At 40.0% G+C, this 22301-nt stretch overlaps 1 protein-coding gene across 1 annotated transcript in view; it reads right to left on the reverse strand.

Annotated features, from left to right (window-relative positions):
* The window catches only part of DNAH12 (dynein axonemal heavy chain 12), a 153059-nt gene that overhangs the window by 116045 nt on the left and 14713 nt on the right, over positions 1–22301 (reverse strand). The window contains exons 5-14 of the mRNA XM_067544211.1: positions 21657–21846; positions 20081–20156; positions 18840–18998; positions 16846–17041; positions 15694–15882; positions 4970–5126; positions 4758–4849; positions 4316–4494; positions 3259–3394; positions 1343–1468 (exon numbers count right to left, since the gene is read on the reverse strand). Of these exons, the coding sequence (XP_067400312.1) occupies positions 1343–1468; positions 3259–3394; positions 4316–4494; positions 4758–4849; positions 4970–5126; positions 15694–15882; positions 16846–17041; positions 18840–18998; positions 20081–20156; positions 21657–21846 (1500 nt within the window). The remainder of the gene's footprint in view (positions 1–1342; positions 1469–3258; positions 3395–4315; positions 4495–4757; positions 4850–4969; positions 5127–15693; positions 15883–16845; positions 17042–18839; positions 18999–20080; positions 20157–21656; positions 21847–22301) is intronic.

Consider the following 22301-nt stretch of genomic DNA (forward strand, 5'->3'; position numbering starts at 1 on the left):
ATCTGGAGATCTTTGCTCCTTCCTGTCTTGGGCAGCAGGAGTCACTAACTGAGCTGAGCAGAAGTGACAAGAAGGTTCAAAATGCTTGAAATCAACATGAGGTTTCATAGAGCCAGCAGATCAGTTAGCTCCCAGAGTGGAGTTTCTTGTAAGCTGGCTCATTCAATGAAACAGCTTTGAAACAGGAAGAAACTGCTCCTTAGGTGATACCTCAGAGTCAGACATATATTGACCTTTCTATCAAAAATAATTTTAAAACAAGCATCACCAGCCTTTTCTGTGCACTCAGTAAAACAATTACAGTTAGCACACACGCTAGCAATATGAGGAGACTCTAAACAAAATAAACGTTGTGTACACACATCACTAGGGAATAATAGTCTCGGCATATTTTAAAGCCTGAAGATGTGCTCTCTGCCTTTGGATGTATTCCTTAGTACCAAAGCAAGACTCAAAGAAAGAAAAGGGTGTTTTTGGTTTTTTTGGCCAATGGGTTTAAAGAGAACTTTTCAAAAAAGACAAACTCTAAGCTAAATAACTATTATAACATTAAACTATCTAAAAGTCAGGGGAAAGCATGAGGATTCTGTGAACTCCAACTTGCTACAATGGCAGAGAAAGAACTACAATGGACTATTGCTCGAAGAAGTGATGAAAGGTTAAGAAAGTAATCTATTATGGACCAGAAACACGGAAAACAAAAATTGTTGCATGTTCTTCATCAAATTGGAATTCGTAATTCTTATTTATCTAGTGAACAAAGTCACATGAAAAAAGTAATAGTCAGTACATTTAGAAAGAAAATAATGAAATAATTTCTTCACATAGTATGTAGCCATAGTTGAATTTTTAAAAGGCCTGAAAAAATTCCTCAGACATCCTGGTGATAGGTGTGCACATTAAAAGGATGTTACTCATTTCTCATGCTTCAAGTCACAAACTGATTTCCTTTTAGGGGTCTGGAAGGAATTTTTCTGTGTGTAAAGTATTTACCCAATTAGCTAAATGCATTCTAGTGAATTTTCATCTTCCTCTGACTATTGACCACAGTGAAAGTAAAATACCAGACTTGCTAAAGGTTTTAAGCTCAAATAACAGTTTTAATTTTCTATATTTGTAACCTGCCGGTACATCCTAAATATCTAATTATTATATTCTCCACTAGTGCACTGGCTTCCTATAAATACATACATTTGATACCATGGTATCTGAGTGCCTTACCAGAATGTTATTATACACATTTGGACTGGACAACAGTTCTGAGCAGTGAAAATAAATTGTTCAAATACTGTACAGGACCAAACAAATTAGAATATATAATGTACAAAGAAAATATTTTTACATCATCATGTTCATCAAAGATGGGATTAATCTTCTGCGGCCACAGTAATACTGTTGCATTCAGTGTCAGATCTTCAGAATCAAATATAAAAACATCTAAAAGGTAATTCATTCGCCTTTGGCATTCCTATAAAAGAGATTCCATAAAAGCTTGTATTTCACATATTTGCTTATAGTACAGAATAGGATAATTGAAAATATTTATGTAGATAAAACAGTGAATTCAGACCCATAATCCCTTGTTCCTCATTATTCTGATTCAAGAATTAAATCTTGGCCCCACTCATGTCATTGGCAGAATTCTCATTGACTTCAATGGGCGTCCTGGATTTCACCTCAGGACTATAAATTATGAAGGAATTGACCACTCATTGCTTTGAAAGGCAATGTAACATTGAAAGCTCGAATATAGAATTTTAGAATGTCTCATCTCCGAAACTTTTCTTCCCAAAGTGAACAGATCTCAGCTGCTGGATATTATGCTTCTTGATCTCTCTTTCTTTAAGGGGCTATAATAATATAATATATATAATAATATAAAATTACACATTGTTGTACACTTGCATCTGAGGAAGTGGTCTGGAGCCCACGAAAGCTTATGCCTGCAGAAATTAAATTTGTCAGTCTTTAAAGTCCTACAGAACTCTCTTTGTTTTTGCTGTATATGGACTAACATGGCTACCCCTCTGGAATTGTTGTGTAGTAGTTCCTTTTAGTCAAATAAAATTCAATTTTTTAAAAATTTGAAATCTATTAGAAAAGCATAAGATATTGAAGTTTATGCCTCTCAATGTGTAAGCTTCTCTTATCTGATCATATTCTATTAACTTAATGTCTGTGTGAAGAAAGGCTACTACTTAGCACCTATGTTCATTCTGCAGCGTATGTTTTGTGTGTCACGTATGATTTCAGCATCAAACTGGAAAATAAGATCACACATCACCTTGAGTCAGAGTACAGAGGAAATCAAAGAGCCACTTGCCCTCTGAGATTTTAGGACTAATGTGGAGCTGTAGCATTGTTTTAAATTCCTTTCTCACACAATTTGAAATATAACATTTCCTCTTTTTCCTCCAAGAATGAAGAGTTACAGCTCAACCACTAAATGGAAGCAACCTCTTCTCAATCCCATTCAAACAATAAAAGGCTCATCTCCGACATTTACAGACAAAATTTTAAACACCAAAGGCTTTCTGCAGCTATAAAAATCCACATATTAACAAAACATTTGTATACACCAGCCAATACCCATTTGTGTCCCCAATTACATTTACACATGTAAATGTAGTTTAATATGTGAGTATAAATTTTTTCAAGATACAATCAGCTTCTAGTTTTGGAAAATTTGGCCTTCAAAGTCAGGACCTAGGTACAGTCTCTAACTTGAGTGTCCTGCAAAAGACACACTGTGATAAAAATAAAATTTCAAGTCCAGCTCATTTGAACTATAACAGCAGGAAAATCCAGCTCATCCTCTTGCATGCAAGCAAAGGGGGAATAGGGGATGAGAGGCATAAAGTCTACAGAGAGGAAGCACGCATCTTGTGTTGCATGGATCCCAGATCTGCAAGGGCTCCCTAAACTCCAGTTAACCAGGAGTTTTGGTTAATCAGGGGTACAACGTATTATATATTTAGACAATGCCTAAACACATATAAATGCATACTATGTAGCAGAATTCTGGATATAGGTCAGGGACAGTGGACTTGCCATTGTACACAGTCACCAGCTCTTTCCCATGTGAGGGGTTACACGAAGAGTATGGAGGACATTTGAGTCTGGTGGCTGGAATAGTAACTGTGGAGCATCTCCTTTGTTACAGAAGATTTTTTGATCCCCAACTCCACAGAAACTCCCGAATGTACAGGACTGTGTGTTTGGTGAAGGATTTAAGCCAAAAGAAATATAGACATTTACCTTGATTCTTATGAGCAGTTCCTGAATACCTGTGGTTTTTGCCTTTTCTACATAAGCTATCGTTTCCATCATTTCTTCTGTGGTCTCAGGAACTTTTAATGCACGTTCTTTCATTGTTTCAAATTCCTTGCATATCCTGTAACATCATTTTGACTTAATATAGGTCATCAAGTTTTTGTTTAACTTGGTTTCTAGCTGAGCCATAATAACCCTTGCAATATATGTGGGACAGTTCCAAGATTCCTGGAACTATAGTTCAAATTATCTCTCTAAAATCACTGGGCCAAGTTCATCTCTGGTATAGCTCCATGATTTCAATGTGACAGTGAATTTGGCCATTAACTGTACAAGTAATAAAAGTCCCTTTACTTTTACCCTTCTAGTAACTCTTAAAAATATTTCTTATACTGTTGCAGAAAATTGTTCCCCCCGCACCCCCTTTTCTTTTTTAAATAAATACATTGAAATTTAAGCATAGTATTAGGGCCATATATTGTTCTCTCACTCTCACACACACAAATGGTCTGCTATGCATTATAAGAATGTAACCCCATTTTGTGATTCTTGTGACATGGCATCATAAATTTTGAATAGTATTTGAGAATTTTATCATGCCACCATACATTTTGATTTATTTTCTAACCGTTCATCCTTTACGTATATAGCACCTTCTGTAATCTATAGGTGTCTCTCATCTATACAGAGCGTCAAGGAATCTGTAAGTCCCTTTCTCTAGCCAAATCTGGCACTTTACACTTGGGAAGCCAGAAATGCAGTGAAGTGGATCTCTTGTCAGCCAGTTTCCCCAAAGCCAGCCATCTCTGATAGAAAAGTTGTGCTCTTGCTGGAGTTAGGGTCTAAAGTTCAGTAAGGAGATATCAGCCAGTGCAACTCCCCTGAGATACAACTGACTTTCAGTTAACCAGGAGTTTTGGTTAATGAAGGGTACAAAGTACTGTATATATTTATACAACGCCTATACAACACAAACGCAAGCTACTTTAAGTAATATTCCTTTCGAAAGAAGAGGTGGTTTATAGCAAGAAAATGTACTCACTTTTCATTTTCCTCTTTGTGATTAGCAACTATTCTCTCCATTAGTATATTTGCAAAGCTTTTTGCTTTATCAGTCAAACCCTGTTTCAAATCATCACAGTCCAAACGCACCATAGGGAAATGAGCAAGTAGTGGCAAACTCATGATTTCCTTAGCAAGGCTGAGGAACTCATCTATAAACTTCAAAACAACATTTATACATGTTAAATTGCAGTAATATTCTTTAAATTCTCTAAAATTCTTTAGATCTGTGAATAAGATTTATAAAGTATTTAAAAAAAAAAGCTTTAAAAATTAATATTTGATTCTGATTACCATATTTATTCTGGAAAATTTCCACTTGTAGATACTTAATATGTTTTTGTGAGCTAATGGCTATACACCTATTTTTCTCAAATTATTGCAAAGAAAAATTATGCGTAAAATGTAGAAATAAAACTTACAGCAGTATATTCATCAAAACTGTGTTCCTCTGCTTCAAAGCTCTCTATTCGTGCGTCTGCAGTACCATCTACAAGCCAACCATACCTTTCAACTGTAATATAATAAGCACAGTGAAAGCCCAACGCTCATACATAACAGTAGGCTAATTGTTTCACAAAATTCACATCAAGTAATAACATTCTCCTACAAAATGTACTCTTAACTCGCTTACCATATCTTTCAAAATGTTCTTTTGGACCTTCCAAATTGGCCTTGATTGCTCTCTTCAGTGTAGATGAGGCCCAAGCTATGACATGGTCAGCAACTTCAGTGTCAAGAGTTATAGTTGTGGGCCCTCCAGCTAGCCATGAATGTATTGTTTGAACATTCTAACAGAAGCACAAAATTGACAATAACATTAAAAAAAGTAAAAAAAATTACAATACAGGATTTAGAACATGTTCCTAAAATGTAACTTGGAAAGGTTTTTTTAAAACTGGGCTTGTGTTACAAAATCACCCAGAAGCCCCAACCAAGATTAGGGCCCCATTGTGCTAGGTACTATACGCGCAAGTGCACAGATACTCCCTGCCCCAAAGAACCTACAATCTAAACAAACAAGATAGGCAAAAAATGTATTATTCTCATTTTATGGATAAGGAACTGAGGCACAAAGAGATTTAGGAATACATTCAGACACCCTTATTCTGTGGTTAGCCCACTGAAATCAAATAGGCTACTCCCAGAGTAACCTATCACTCAGTATGAATAAGCAAATCTTGAGTCCCAGTCCAGTATCTTAACCATAAGACAAATTATATATATATAGGACAAAGGTTTGCTTTTAAGGATTTTTTGCTTTTCTTTTACATTAGCCATATCAGCAATGTTAAATCTGGTCTTCCTTGGTTTTGTTTGAAAACTACTTTGTCACAGAACATGTATACTGTAAGCCCTCACACTTTAATTTAAAGGACTGGAGGGTTAGTTATTTAACAGATATGTCCTTTATCCAAAATGCTAGTCACTTGAGTTAAGTTGATGTAAATAACAAAAACAAAGGAAAAAAACCTCAGTTTTAAAGTAAAAATCCCTCCTCCTCTCCACTGCTTAGTTCTACAGTCAGCATAAAGAGTCTTCCACGACAAACATGACCTGAATTACTAATGTTAAAAAAAACAGACAAAACAAAATCCAGAATTTTTACTTATTATAATTAAAACACTTTCAGTTCTTCTAAATGCATCAAAAAGAACAAAAAAATTTAAAAAAAATGAGAAGACAAGCCCATTTCTTTTTCCTTTAAAGGTCACCTTTACATTAAAATTCACTATGAGGGGCAAGCTTCAACCTGGCTTTCATATGTACTTGTGCAAATATTGCACATGCACATACACAGCTCTCACTTTACAGGTGCAAACTTTAAAAATAAATTCTAACACCCGTGCACAAGCAAGCATCAGTTACTAACTTTTTTCTGTAACTGTTCTTCCAGTTGTGTTGCATATGTCCATTCCACTCTAGGTGTGTGTGCCTTGTGCACAGTCGTCTGATTTTTCCTTCAGCAGTACCTGTTTGGGTGGCACGAGCACTCTTTGTTGCCTCAGGCTACTGCAGGCATGTAAAGAGAGGAGCCACTCCCGACCACCTTCAGTTCCATCTTATAGGAAAGTCTCTGATAGAGAGGGGAAGGAGGGAGGTTTGTGGAATAGACATATGCAACACATCTCGAAGAACAAAAGTTACAGAAAAAGGCTAATAACTGTCTCTTCTTCTTTGCACATGTCCATTCCACTGTAGGTGACTCATAAGCAATTTGAACTGAAGGGGACTTAGAATCTACTTGAACAGGGATTGTAGGACCACATGTCCAAATCTGACATCAACTCAAGTTTGATGAAAGGTGGCATAGTGGAAGGCAAACATATGGATCAATGACCATGTGGCTGCATTACAAATATCCAGGATGGGCACATGAGCCAAAAAGGCCACAAAAGCTGCCTGCGAACTGGTCGAATGAGCCAATACTCTACTTTGGGTGCAACACCAGCCTATTGGTAGCATAGACAAAAACAGCTGGAAATCCAGGAAGAGATCCTTTGGGTAGATACTGGATGGCCCTTTATTCTGTCCAAACTGCAATGAATAGTTGTGACAAAGATCTAAATGGCCTAGTATGATCCAAGTAAAAAGTTAAAGCTTTCCTAACATCTATACTATGATGTTTTTCTTCACTTTTACATGAATGAGGTTTTGGAAAGAAAATCAGTAAATAAATTGCTTGGTTAACTGGAAATCACTTGAGTCAGGAACTTTGGCTTAGGTTGAAAGAGATCTTTGTCTCTAAAAAAAGATCCTATAAAGCAGTTCTGATACTAAGGCTCACAGTTCCCCTACTCTCCTGGCTGAGGTAATAGCAACCAAGAAAGCCACCTTTATAGAAAGGTGTAACAGAGAATAGACACACAGCTGCTCAAAGGGAGAATCCATCAACTTTGCTAGAACTAAATTTAAAGTTTTACAGGGGACTGGGTTGTATACCTGAGTATATCCTATGTCCAAACCCTTCAGCACCCTAATGGACATAAAATTTGAAAAAAACGAGCTATTATCCATGGAAGGGTGGAAAGCTGAGATAGTTCTGTCAGAGTCCATCTGGCAGCTAACAGCTAACTCTCATTGTTTCAGAAACAAGAGAAAGCTCATGCTCCTATTCACCATATAATGAACTAAGGAAATGCCTTCCTGTGTGGACCAAATGGAGAATCTTGTCTATTTAGGAAGGTAAGTAATCCTAGTCGAAGGCTTCCTACTATTTAGAAGAAATTAATGCACTCCCTTAGAGCAACCTCTTTCCAAGGGTTTAAGCCATAAAGCATCCACATTGTCAGGTGGAGGGCCTGAGGTTGGGATGAAGTAGGAGGCTGTGGTCCTGGGAGATCACATCCATGTCTTGCAGGAGTGACAGTGGAAGTCTTATTGATAGAGCTATTAGAGTCAAGAACCAATGCTGATGGGGCCCTCTTGGGGCTATTAGTGTAAGGCAAGCACAGTTTTATTTGACTTTGGACAAGACCTTAGACAGGAGTGGAACTGGCGGTAAGGCATACAGCAACCCTTCGACCAGGATAGGAGGAAGGCATGTGTCAATGAACCCGGGCTGTGGCCTGCTTGGGAACAAAAAAAGATGACTTTTTTTGTTTGCTCTTGTTGCTAACAGAGGGAACAGCTGGAAAATGGACCTGTACACTTCTGAATAAAGAGACCACTCATGGTGATTTGTGAATGACCTAGTTAGGTGATCTGCCAGAGTGATCTGCCATGAGACCTGGATCAGCTTCTTACTAGCTAGTTATCTAGGTAAGGGAACACATGGACTCCTGACTTTCACAGGAATGCTGCTACCACAGCCATGCACTTCACTGAAGACGTGAGGAGCTACTGCCAGGCCATGGGGCAGTACTGTGAATTGTTAATAGGATCCAGTGACCACAAATCTGAGGAATTTTCAGCAACTCCAGGGAACTGCCACATGAAAATAAGCGTCTTAAGTCAAGAGCAGCATACCAGTCATTGAGATCTAAGGAAGGGATAACAGAAGCTAGAATGACCATCTGGAATTCTATGTTCTTTAGGAACTTGGTTAGCTGTCTTAGATCTAAAATAAGCCTGAGACCCCTCATTGCTTTCAGAATTAGGAAGGATCAGGACTAAAATCCTTGCCTCTGAGCAACATGGGAACTTCCTCTATGGCCCTCATGAGAAAAACTGGATGGGGAAGGTGGGTGGGAAGGAGGAACAGAAATAAAATGAAGGGTGTATCCCAGTTATACTGTACTTAGGACCCCAGTGATCCATGATGATGCAGGACCAAGCGCTTAGAAAGTGGGAGAGATAGTTGGCAAATACTGGGGTGGAAAAAAAGATAGTACTCTGGATAATGGTAACTGTTCTCAATCAACAGGTCAAATGTTTATTTAGGTCTGGTCTACACTGGCAATGGAGGTCGACATAATGTCGCTTACATTGATCTCCTAAAGTATGCGTCTCCACTAGCACGTAAGTTCCACCGATCTAAATTGTGGTAAAAGTTGACCTAATAAAACCACCTCCACAAGTGGTGTTGCGCTGAAGTCGAATTCCATAGGTTGCATTTGCGTCAGTGTAGGCAGAGCACAATGTAAATTGACGCCATTGGCTTCCGAGAAGTATCCCATAATGCTCTGTTGTGACGACTCTGGACATTTGTACTCTGCTATAACGTGGCCACGTAAACAGGAAATAACTCTTCCCCTCAAGCCCTGGGAAATTTTGAATTACCATTTCCGATTTGGACAGCGTGGAGAGAGCTTTGTAGCTGAACCACTCATGTCAACTACATAGCCCAAACGTGCTCCAGCATGCAGTCGACAAGAGGTCTTGGATCTCATCCGTCTGTGGGGTGAAGAATCTGTTCTGGCTCAGCTCCAGCAAAAGAAATTTAGATATCTACAAGAAGATATTTTGCAGCATATTGGAGAAGAGGCACAACAGGGATGCGCAGCAGTGCTGCATTAAGATCAAAGAGCTGAGGCAGACTTATCAGAAAACTAGGGAAGCTAACAGCCGTTCTGGCTTCTGGCCACTTTTTCAAGGAGCTGCATGCGAATCTCGGCAGTGACCCCACTGTGCCACCACACAGGGTTGATAACTCCTCAGAATCCCAGTCCAGAACGAATGAGGAGGACGCTGTGGACGAAGTGGATGAGGAGAGCAGGGTGCAGGAGAGTGGAGTATCCATTTTCCCTGAGAGCCAGGACCTGTTCGTTACCCCAGAGCAGCTCTGCCAAACACAGGACAGCGGGACTGATCGAGATGCAGGGGAAGGCACATCTGGTGAGTGCGTGGGGCAAATCTCTTTTTTGCGCTTATGTCCCCAGTCCAGATTCTTAAAAGGAGTTTGTGTTTTTGAGGGGATGGTCTTCCTGTGTGTTGCCAAAATTCAGCGGAGGGTTACTCTTGATACAGACTATTTATGTGCACAGGTATGCTCCGAGAATCCTCCATGGATATCTCGAGCAAACTTTCATGTAGTACTCTATAATCCTTTGCAGAAGGTTTCTGGGGAGGGCAGCCTTATTTTTTCTGCCACTCTGCTATTAAATGAGCAGGCATCATCGCAGAACACAGCATAGCAATATAAGGGCCAGGCCAGTACCCCGATGCTTGCAGCAAATCTTCCCTTTCCACCTGCATTACCCTCAGGAGACTGATATCACACATGCTCAGCTAGGGAAGATGGTCCAAGTTTAAAATACCCGACCATTACAGTCACTCTGTGTTACTCCTCTGCCGTGGCTGGTGTCCCTGGGCACCTCCCCCAGACAATTCCTAGTACTGGTATTGTTGCTATGGGCTTTATGGGTCAGGACACTGGTTGCCTTGTTTTCTGCCACTACACTTCACACCCAGTGTCCTCTAAGCTGTTTTGCCCACCTTCTCCCAAACTGGTCCTTGGGATGTTACAGTGGAACGTGGTGATCCCTCTCCTTGCTCAAGTGTGGATTGTGAATTTTAGTGCTAATTAAACCTCTCCATAATGGATGCAAGGGCCCCTTGCTCACCATGTCTGGAACGCCACTCCGACCCGTCCGCGACTTACAGATTGGAATGCGGATCTGGCTTCGCCTTGTGAACATGAAGGGGAGTTCTTTTTACATTGTAACATTTATTTAACTACTTTGGGTCAGCTAACAATAGCAATTTTGTAGCTTTGTTTTTCTTACAGTCGACACTTTGGGCTTCAGCCCACCTTGCAGAACTCCTGCTGAAAGACTTTCCCAGATTAGGAAACAGAAAAAAAAAAAACCCGGGATGACATGTTTAGCGAACTAATGAATGCCTCTGTGGCTGCTGACAGAGCTCGGAGCCTGGAGGATGTCCTTGTCTGAAAAACTAGACATGGACATGGAACACAGAAGATCAGCACAGGAGCAGGAGCATGATACGCAAGAGGAGATGTTGCATGTTATGAGAGATCAGTCTGACATGCTGAGGCATCTGGTAGAGCTCCAGGAAGAGCAGCAGCATGACAAACTCCCTCTGCAGCCTCTCCAAAACGCTTCACCGCCTACCATTTTGTTATCAGCCCCCAACCCCAAGCACTCTAGGAGGAGGCTGAGCAGGGTGCAGTACATGCTTCACTCCACACCGGGGGGAGCGAGCAGAAGGATGTGATGGCCTCTTTAAGAACAGCATGCAACCACAGTTGTTGCACAGTGAGACTTTACATTGTTAACTTATCCTCCTTTCCCCCCATTAAAACGGGTCACAAATAAAACTTTGCAGCTTTAAAAAACATCTGTCTTTATTCATTCATAGCTTGGGTGGGGAAAAAAGAGGAGGGAGATGCTGGTGCGAAGGTGGGGGATGGGAAATAAAGGCACAGCACAGACATAAATTACTGCAGTTCATTGCAAAACCGATTTTTCTATGCTTCCCATAGGCGAAGCACTTCACAGTTGGCTCTGAGCATAGCGCTGAAATCTGGCTGCTCAAAATTTGCGGCCAGCCTATCAGCCTCCACGGCCCAACCCTGGGGGAATTTTTCACCCTTTGTTTCACACAAATTATGGAGCACACAGCATGCAGATATAACTAATGGGATGTTCTTTTCACTGATGTCAAGCCTAGTGAACAGACATCTCCATCTGGCCTTTAAACACCCAAATGCACATTCCACCACCATTTGCACCTGCTGAACTTGTTATTGAAACACTCCTTCTTGCTGTCCTGGTGCCCGGTGTAGGGCTTCATTAGCCAAGGGAGAGAGGGGTAGACAGGATCCCCCAGGATCACTACTGGCATTTGTACATCCCCAATATTTATTTTTTGGTCAGGGAAGAAAGTGCCCACCTGCATCTTATTGAACAGACCAGAGTTCCTAAAGATGCACGCGTCATGCACCTTTCCTGATCACCCCATACTGATGTCGGTGAAATGTCCCTTGTGATTCACAAGGGCCTGCAACACCTTTGAGATGTATTCCTTCTGGTTTATGTGCTCTGTGGCAAGGTGGTTAGGTGCTAGGATAGGGATATGCGTGTCATCTACTGCCCCCCACACAGTTTGGGAACGCCATTGCAGCAAACCCATCCACTATGTCCTGCACATTTCCCAAAGTCACTACCCTTCGTAGCAGAAGTTTATTAATGGCCTTGCACACTTGCATCATAGCAGCTCCAACGGTGGATTTACCGACTCCGAATTGATTCCCAACTGACCAGAAGTTGTCTGGGGTTGCCAGCTTCCACAGAGCGATGGCCACTCACTTCTCCACTATCAGAGCTGGTCTCAAGTGAGCATTCATGCACTTCAGGGCTGGGGACAATTCCATGCAAAGTTCAAAGAAAATGGCCTTTCACATACGAAAGTTCTGCAGCCACTGCTCATCATCCCACACCTTCATAACGACGCGACCCCACCCATCTGTGCTTGTTTCCTGGGACCAGAACCAGCACTCCACAGACTGAAGACGATGCATGACAGTCTGCAGTAAATGGGAATTGTTTCACTCTATGGCTTGTAGCAGGGCAGCCTCCGTAACATTGCTATTTTCCATGTTGTGGTTCCCATCTCACCTTTGAAAAGACTGCAAGATAAGCCATGAGGTATTTGTGATGCTCACATTGATAGTGCAGAGCTGAGCAGGTGCCATGCCTCTCTGGCAATGGCATGCACATGGCATAGAAAAACAATGTGAAAAAGCATTTGCAGTTTGTTTGGGACAAAAAGGGAGGGGACAGAAACACGTTGCATCATGGGAGGACAACAAACTTCCCAAAAGCCTCTGCAGCTAGTGCCCACGGTGCACTGCTTTGAACGTTGACCCAAGTGTGGCGAGTGGGGACACAAGAGCCTGACGCAAGGAGTGTGGTGTGATCATGCTCCTGCAACTTCTACAATTCGGCAGGTGAAAGTTGATTTAAAGTAAATCGACTTCACTCTGCAGTATAGACGTAGCCTTAGAGTACCCAGTTTCCCTAGAGAATTGGCAGCTGCAGAAAAGAAGGGAGGAGGAGGATGCCTCTTGTAACTTCTGCCCCTATTCCTGAACAGGTCCTGGGTATGAGGCATGAAAAGCAGAAACCATTGGGTCTGCTGCAGATGGAACAGCTTTCTTTTTTCACTAGTATATAAACTCTGAGACACTTAAGGGCCACCTTTGAGTCCTTTAGGCTAAGTAATCTCTCATCAGTCTTTTCAGAGAAGAGCACGAGGCCTTCAAATGGGAGGTCTTGGAAGGCTTGTTGCACCTTGGGGAGAAGACCTGACAACTGGAGCCACGAGGAATGCCACATAGTGATGGCAGAAGCCATAGCTCATGTCACAGAGTCTGCCGCATCTAGACTTGCCTGTAAGGCTGTTCTGGCAATTAACTAGCCCTCCTCCATCATAGCAGTGAACTCATGCTTTCCCTGGTCTGGAAGCTTGTCCTTGAATTTCACAATATTATCCCACAGGCCAAAATTGTACTGACCCAATAGAGCCTGCTGGTTCATGATTCTAAGTTGTAAACCTCCTGTAGAATAAAGCTTCCTTTAAAATAAGTCTAGTTTCTTTGCTTCTTTCCCTTTTGGCATTGAGGTCCGGTGTCTCTTTCTCTCTTTTTCATTAGCAGCAGAGACTTCCACGGAGCCTGGAAGAGGATGGTTATAAAAATATTCAAACCCATGTGATGGAACTGCTTTCCACTCTTTTTGCAGTAGGAGAAAGGGAAGACATGGTCTGCCATAATGCCCTGACAGGCTCCAGAATTGCCTCATTAATAGGGACAGCTACCTGAGAGGGCTCCACAGAAACTAAAATGTCCACCAGCCTGTGTGATTTTTCTGGTACCTCTTTCAGTTGGATATTCAGAGCTGCAGCCATCCACCTCAATAAGTCCTGATGAGCTTTATAATCATCAGGAAGGGGAGAAGCAGACTCTTATCACCACCTCCTCAGGTGATAAAAAAGAAGAGGCTAAGGGTGGTTGAGATGGAGCCTTCTTCAATTCCTTCACAGAGCACTCAATTCCTTGTGCATGGTAGCAGTCCTGCTACTGGGAATAGGCAGATGCTGACTCTGTTGTAGATGTTCCCGATGCCCAGCCAATGTAGGAGGGTGGGAAGGGAGCAGAAATGCTCTAGACTGTGGAGGAAGCCCCAAGGGTTCCAAAAGGCCCACTGAAATGGAGGTGGGACCCAGTTATGTCCAGGCCATTGGTCCTTGGGCTGATGAGCACAGGGGCTGCTGAACATATCAGGCTGAGAGGCATAAGAGTCAACTTTGAAATCTGATGAAGAGCTGACTTCCTCAGGCCGAGGAGAAGCTGACCCTATCAGCACTAGGCAGACCATTTCCAAATCTGCAAATGGAGAAACTGGCGAGATCATCACTAGCTTCCCTCTAGATGGAATCCTCTTGGGATGCACTTACAATAGCAGCCAGCAGTACTGAATGGTGCATTGGGGCTGGAGCCAGAATAATTGAAGCATATATGGCAGATCCCAGTACTGGTCAGTAGTCCTCAATAGCTGAGGAAACTGGTACTGACAGCTTCAACAATTCCTGAGCTGCCTCAAAAGCCTTGGCTGTAGACGGCACTAGAAAGGGTCCTTGGCTCTGTGATACTGAAAGGTGTGTCGGCACTTCAGGGATCAGTCTCAACAAGCCTGTCCTAGGCTCTGGACTGAGCGACTCTCTTGGCTTAAGGATTGTGCCTGGGAGTGCATCTTCTCTGAGCACACCTTTGTGTCCTTGCCTCCCCTTGCTGCTTTCACCGAAGATTTTGATGATGCCGGTACTGAGTCTTTAGAAGATTTTAGTTGCCTCTTCTTCAGTGCCACTGATGAAGATCTGCCTCTTGACTCAGTCAGATCAAGGGGAGCACTCCTAACAGATCTGGATGTGCTGAGTACCTGCTCTGTACAGGAAGGTTCTGAAGGTGAGCAAACTGTAGGCTCCATGAGCAGATAGTTGAGTCTATGTGCCCTGTCTTTCTTTGAGCAGAGCCTGAAATCCCCTACAAACGTTACCCTTGTCAGTCACACACCTTCTCCAAAACTTAAGGCAGCTTGGGTGCAAGTCAGTCACTGGCATAGACGTGTTACATGAGTGACAGGTCTTGAAGCCAGGAGAACAAGACGAGTCCAGTACCGGTACCAAAGCAGGAACTGGTGATTCCATGCTACTAAATACTAATCTAAACTTACTCTTTCATCTAAATTACGTACAAAAACTCTAAACTAGCCTAAAACTAACACAACAGGTACTATTTACACTAAAGAGGGTAGGACTTACAAATGCAAGGATAGCAGCTCCAACAACCATCACTGATGGTATGAAGAAACTGAGGGGTGTCAGGGGCGGCTCTGCCCTTTATACCTGCATGCAGTGGTGTGAGGCAGCAGAGGAAACTCACTGACACTGTCAACAGGTACTGCTGAGGGAAAAATCTCCAACAACTGTGCATGAGGCGCACACAAACCTACAGTGGAATGGATGTAAAAATCACTAAAAGAAGAACTGTTGGGTTATATGGGTGCAAACTCTATTTGTCAAGTTGCTCACAATGTTTTCACTGGGATGTAGTCCGTGAGACAAGGAGTGTCTGGGCCTCCCTCTTCAAACTGTCTAGTCCATGTGTTGCCATTGACAGCAATACTAACTATTAGATGGCACATAGGCAGTTTATTCCTGCTCCTGGTCCAAAGTGCACCAAAACACACTTCAGAGCTCAGCGTCTTGGCTGCCATATGGAATCATACTCTATATTGCAGAATCCTTGCAGCAGAAAAAATGAACCAGGCTACACCTTTGCTTCTAATCACTTTTCTGGCCAGGGCAGGATATGACCCTAAATTATTAACATCTTCATATACTCTGTAACATTACACATACAAACTTAAGAGGTACATAAAGACTAAACTGCACCTGCAGCGTCTGCCCTATCCGGGTCACTATAAACAGAATGGCTTCTTCCAGATCTTGAAAGCTTGGATAGAACTCCATTTTCTCATCATCAAAAGTCAATTCCATCTTAAACAATGGCAGCCATCTTTTGTCTTCGGGATCAAAGAGCTTCACATAAGCTTCAATGGTTCTTCTCAATAGCTCTTTCAGCTAGACAAAAATCACACAATGCTTTTGTTACATGAGAACACAGAAAACCATCTCTCTTCCACTTTTTAAATAAATCAGGATTTCCATTTCAATTCAGTACCTTGAGCCTTGCCCATAGCCCAATGAAATCAATGGGAGTCCTTCCATTGACTTCAATGAGCATTAGATCAGACCCTTAAAAGGAACACCATCAACTTAAAATAAAAAGGCAACACTACTTCTTTCATAAAGTGTTTTAGTTGCCATTATTACAATAGTATAAATATTATTAATAATACACCCAGAATTACTATAAATGACAGACAGAAAAATATGAGAATATGATAATTTTTTGTTTGCTTGTTTTGTGCATTTGAAAGCACTTTGTATATAGTCAGTTTCAACTTTTTTCCATAATTTTTTTTCAGAGTTTGATCCTGAACACACTTCCACACGAGCAACTTTACCATCTGTAATCCCACTGAACTTTATTCATATGTCTATGTAATTGCAGGACTAGGTCCTTATTCGATTTCCCTTCTTTGTATGTGTATTTGTGTTTTAAAACACAGCGGTGGGGGAGAGAAATTTTTTTTAAATATAATTGTAAAACCATGAAAACTGGCTGGGGAATTCAGGGGTAGTTGTAGTACCTGAACCTAATTTTATCTAATCTTTTTAAATTTATTACGTTTCAAGTGATGGAATCTCTTGAAAGAGACTATCAAACTGTTTTATGTCCAAAATTTTCATTTGGTTTGGGGAAAATAAAAACACTGAAATGCTATCTATGTCTTTTACAAAAGAAAACTTTTTAAAAATATGACAATACATTTTCCTAATATAACTGGATTCCAGGCAATAGATTGTTAATAATAAGTAATTTTTAATTAAAGAACAGATGATATATTGAACTGACCTATTTAAATATAATCAAATTATTACATATACAAGTTAACTATCCTAGGTTCAAAAGATATTCACCTGGTTAGACATAAGTGTAGCCACGCAGTTATAGAAAGAGTCAACTTTATCTGACTTTACACCCTCTAATGCCTCCTTTCTGGTGAAGAGATTGATAACTCTTGGGTACCATGTGTTCAGTAATTTCTCTTCTGCTTTTGAACAGCTTAAAGATACATCATTCTTCAGTGATTCACAATCAATTGGACCTTTCAAACTGGTTACCAGAAAAAGAAAAATGAAAGACTGATTTGAAAATGAAACTCTACGATCTAAATCAAACAGAACAACTGTACAGAACTGGAATTTTAGTACTGTACTTTATCTACCAAACTATGAAGTATATTCTTCCTTTAAAGAAAAATAAGTCTAAGTGGCCCTCTTACCGTCAGATTGAAAAGACAAAAAAACCTAAAGAAGAACAGATATTGGAAACAGGACCAAAAACAACGGTAAGGAGGGAAAAAAATGTATCTATCAACTATAAAAACTGGAGAAAAATAACCAAATGTATGAAATAGTAAAGGAAACGTGTAAGAACGGATTATTAGGATTAAATTAGGATATAAGGATTGGTGAAGTTTCCCTAAAGCTAGCAACCTTACTAGAAGAGAAAGTATCTATTTCTTCAAATAAAAAAAAACAGGGAATCACTCCTACTACATGTCAAGTCCCTGTCCACTGAAGTCAGTGGGAGTTTTGCCATTGAGTTCTACTGCTCATGAGTTGGGCCCTAAGAGAATTTATGAGAGAACATATGTGATGTTATCTGGATTAGGGGGACCATTTATGATATTATCTAACACCAATATTTCAAAATTACAATAATTCATATGAGATATGCCATGTCAGGTACCATTAGAAAGGTTATAATTTGCTAAGTATGATGATATTGTTTATGTGTACGCGTCATATTTGTATTTAAATTATGGACATGTCTGATACAGCTGTATTTCAATTTATGCTGTGTTTCTGGGCGACACCCCAGACAGGATGGCAGCAGCAATAAGCGTGCTTAATAATCCATTAAGGGAACTCAAAAGTATGGAACTCAAAAGTAATGAACTCAGGGAAAGAACCCAGAGGCTACACCTTGTGAGTCGTCAGGACTTGCCCAGGTGATCCTGGACTCCATCTTGTTTCTGTGAATTTCCACAAGCCGCATAGCAAAAGGAATGGACATAAAAAGGCAGATGCCCATCCCCATGTTGTCTTCTTTCCTGCTTCCTACTTCTGGCTCAACTCATCTGCAACTGAAGCTGTGAAACAAAGGACTGAGAACTATCCAGGTACTGGATGTACACCAGAGGGACTATACAAGCCTGCAAACTCCATAATTCTGCTGAGAATCTGATATATATGGACTTTAAAGTCATTTGTATGCATCTGATTGCTTTGCCCATTTAACATCTTTCCTATCATTTGTTTCCTTCTTTTTATAATAAATCTTTAGTTTTAGTTACTAAAGGATTGGCTGGTAGAGTGGTATTTTGGGTAAGATCCAAACTCATATTGATCTGGTAATGGTGCTGACCCTTTGGGGATCAGAAGAACCTTTTTGGTAAAGGGAATGGCATTTTAGTAACTTATTCCTTTACTGGACCTAGTTGTTGACTGGTAGCCAGAGACTGAAATACAATAAAGGGGGTGGTGTATTTTTTGTTTTAGTTTCTTGATAACCAGAATCTGCTCTCCTTTTGCAGCCTGCCCTGACCTTGGCATTTTCAGATGGTCTACCCTAGACGGGTCACAACATACCCCCAATATACTAACATTATTCATAATATAAGAGCAGATGAACTATTTGTGCACAGCATAGAATAAGAAAATTTGTGTTAAATGTTTTACAGTGTGATGTTTCCTACTTATAGAACCAAAATAATACATTAAACATTTAATTATTTATATAGCAAATTAAAATAAATAGCAATTTCATATGTCAATTTTTATTGACTACAAAAACACTGCTCATATAGCCAACATTTATAATCTTAATTCAACAAAAGATATTTTACCTGAAATTTGACAAATCCACTATAAGTAATTTGGAAAATGTTGTGTAACCAATATCCAGTAAAATTTTCAGGGTAGGATGAAGAATGTGCAAGTTTGCAATAATCTTACTTCTTGCTTGTATAAAACTGCAATGCCATGGTCTGGAAAAATCCAGACCTCTGAAAAAGTAAAAACAACAAGTGAAGAGAGCAAACAATACAACTTATTAAAGAACTTCAGTAAAATATCCTTTAGATCTAAAAAGCATGATTTAAAAAATAACCCATAAATACTTAGCATGTAGGGGTGTTATGCACATATCACCTGGAAGTTATGTGGATAAACTGTCCACTCATCCATGAGATAATACACTCTATTTCAGATCAAGTCCTTTTATTGCAGGTTCACCATCATAAACTGTGATTTCATCAGATGTTATTAACTCAGAAGGGTCAGACTGGATTAGTATTTGGGTGAAAGATGCGAGTGCCGGTGATTCAGCAAATGGCACTCTTGCTTCTGAATCAATATGCTAACAAAGTGTGACAGGCATTCTGCTGCCATAAGTGCCATCTTTCAGATAAAATTTAAAACCAAGCTCCAGACTACAAGTGGTCATTAAAATTCCCATTGCACTTTTCAAGAGAATTGGCATGAACCCTGACATCCTAGCCAAATTCCATCTTAGGTAGTTATATTCTACCTAAATCCTTCAGTTTCAACTGGGTATGATATTCTTCACTTCCTGTCCTAGGGCTTGATACTGCACCATTGAAGTCAGTGGAAGCTTTGCCATCAACTTCAGCAGTTGCAGCATGAGGCAGCCAAAGTGTTGTGCAGTGTTGCTCTCTACCATTAAAAAGCCACATTTCATACCAGAGGTGGCTACATTTCAGTTGTGGGCAACATGACCTTTATGATTTGTATAGGGCCAAATTTTGATATCCTTATTCATGTTGAATAGCACCTTACTTCATTAGTCCCATTGACTTCAAATGGAGCTACCCTTAATGAAGGGTATTGCTCAGTGTGAGCAAGGGTGCAAAAAATGGCCCTGTAGTAAAAATTTGTAAATAATTAATTATTCATTTAGATGTAAACTGCTATATAAAAACAAGAGCCTGATTGTTGCTGAATTGCAGAATGAATAATAGGGGCCCAGTTATCCCATAATTGAGTTTATATATCTCAATAAGAGTCACATATATGTACCTGAAAGGATAATTAGGCACTAAGCTGATTATTAACTTAATTTACTCACAGAGGCGATACTGGTAATGGTCCTTCCTTTTCATCTTCAAGCCCTTTAACATCAGGTTTCACAAGAACACTTCGCACTAGAATGTATTCATAAATATGGAACCATTAGAAGGAAATTAAACTATCTTTAATTTACACAAGAGGAAACTGGATGGTATTTTCTCCTTCTTTCCCTAGAGAGGGCCAAGCCTCTGGTATGATGGAGATTTAACTATCACTCAGATCTTCAGAATGTGTCCCGCTAAAGGTTACTGAGATGAGGCCATTTAAAAAGCGTGTATTATCAAATTTGTTTTGTGGAAAATTGATATTAATAAGCTATCTCCTTTCCATAAGACTGTCCCTTAATCTTCATAAAATTTTTGATAAACTGGTGCTTAACATGTAAAATAATTAGTATATCTAAAAAAAATTCTACTGGAGTGTATTAGTAGTAGGGACACTATGAACATGCCAACAACATTTTAAATGAAAAAAATAACCCATCCTATTCTTTTTAAATATTAGCTACACAAATATTGGATATAAAACTTTTGTTACAAATACTTTTGCAGTTTTCAGAAAGTTACAAAGTTTCAGAAATATCTGAAAATAATTTCCAACAAAAAATATTCAGTTCCAGTTTAAAGCACCTTACTTTATAACTTGCAAAATAAAGTAAAGTAAGAAGGGCATTTGTCATCTGGTTCACCTTTATCTACTACATTGATGTTGTTTATAATGTTTGCTCTAACACCAGTAGAAAGTAGAAGAAAATTAATCCAAACATAATTATTATATTATTTATATTATTGTAGCACTTAGAGGCCCCAATAAGAAATCAAGTCCCTATTGAAGTAGGCACTGTATACACATATAAGAAATAGACAGTTTCTTACAATCTATATTATGAGAGACAACAGACAGGAAAAACAAGCAGATGAGGGACCAGCACAAAGTAACAGTGAGACATGTTTGATTACACCAGCTGCCTAGCTATTATCAATTATTTTGTAGACAACACGACAGCGGTGAGTTTTCAGGAGAGATATGAAGGATTACATAGTTTCTTTGCAGATTTTTACCAAGACCTTGCCCATGCACAAGGACCAAAACAGAAAAAAAGAATGAGGGTGCATATGAGCAAATTTGACTAATGAACAATAAGACATATCCCTGGAAGAGAAGCACCAATGAAGGAGGGCTCTCTAACATAAAAGTGATGGGTAGGGAAGAGATAAACAACCAAGACTGTATCTTCAGTAGGAAAACAGATATGTTCTTAAGTAAACTAACTCAAATGATCTAACCCAAAGTAACACCCAAGTGAAGACAAGAGAGTTTGTATCTTAAAATGAGTAAGCAGCATGAGTTAAAGACTAGAGGCCCCCATTGTCTTTAATTCAGCCTGCTAACTCAGGTGAAAATTACAAACTGTTTTGTCTTCACTACAATATTACTTCAAGTTACTTAACTTGAGTTAAAGACATCCCTTTTTTCCCCCAGTGATGATTTTTGCAGCACCATTTTGAATGGATTATAACATGCATACATTCATACATTAATAATATAAATATAACATAGCTTGTGGCTCTTACCAACACATCTCTTCATGCTCATTTCAAAATCCTTTGTTACCTCATCTAAAAGCTCTTCAACCAGTAACTCTCTGTCCTTGCCTTCCATGAGGGACTGAGGCACTAGAGTGAGCATGGAGGTCAGCCATTGCTGCTGAATAGGAACTACTGGATTACTTTCCACACACTTCTTCATAAAGAGATAGTTAGTCTGAAAGGACAATACTATTGTAATCATCAATCCTCTAAACTGGACTGAACACCCTACCGTCATTCTCCTGATGTATCACAGGGATTATCATCCCTTCAAAGTAAGGACTAGTACACTGAAGGCAGCTCCAAGAAAGGTAAAAGATTTTTACCTGCCCCATTACTCAAAGATGGTGTACTGTACTCTTTCTTGCTTCAGTTTCTGCTAATGCTTGTGGAGCACATCTTTGTGACTTTGATAACAAAACAGATAGTTTCTCCTAAGGTTGATACTAAAGCAGCTCAATTAATCATTTACCTGGTACAGCCAGACCAGTGAGGTATGAGCTGGTGCTTCTGGGTGATGGGTTTGTTATCACCCACATTAAGACCTGAACATCTATGGATCTTAGACTCTGAGGATGCACTTACCTGACAAAGGAAGTGTATGTAATACACTGGCTAAGTAGATGTGAT

Source organism: Emydura macquarii, unplaced genomic scaffold (genome assembly GCF_026122565.2).
Source record: "Emydura macquarii macquarii isolate MOO-44397 ecotype Brisbane River unplaced genomic scaffold, CSIRO-AGI_Emac_v2 contig_968, whole genome shotgun sequence".
NCBI lineage: Eukaryota > Metazoa > Chordata > Testudines > Chelidae > Emydura > Emydura macquarii.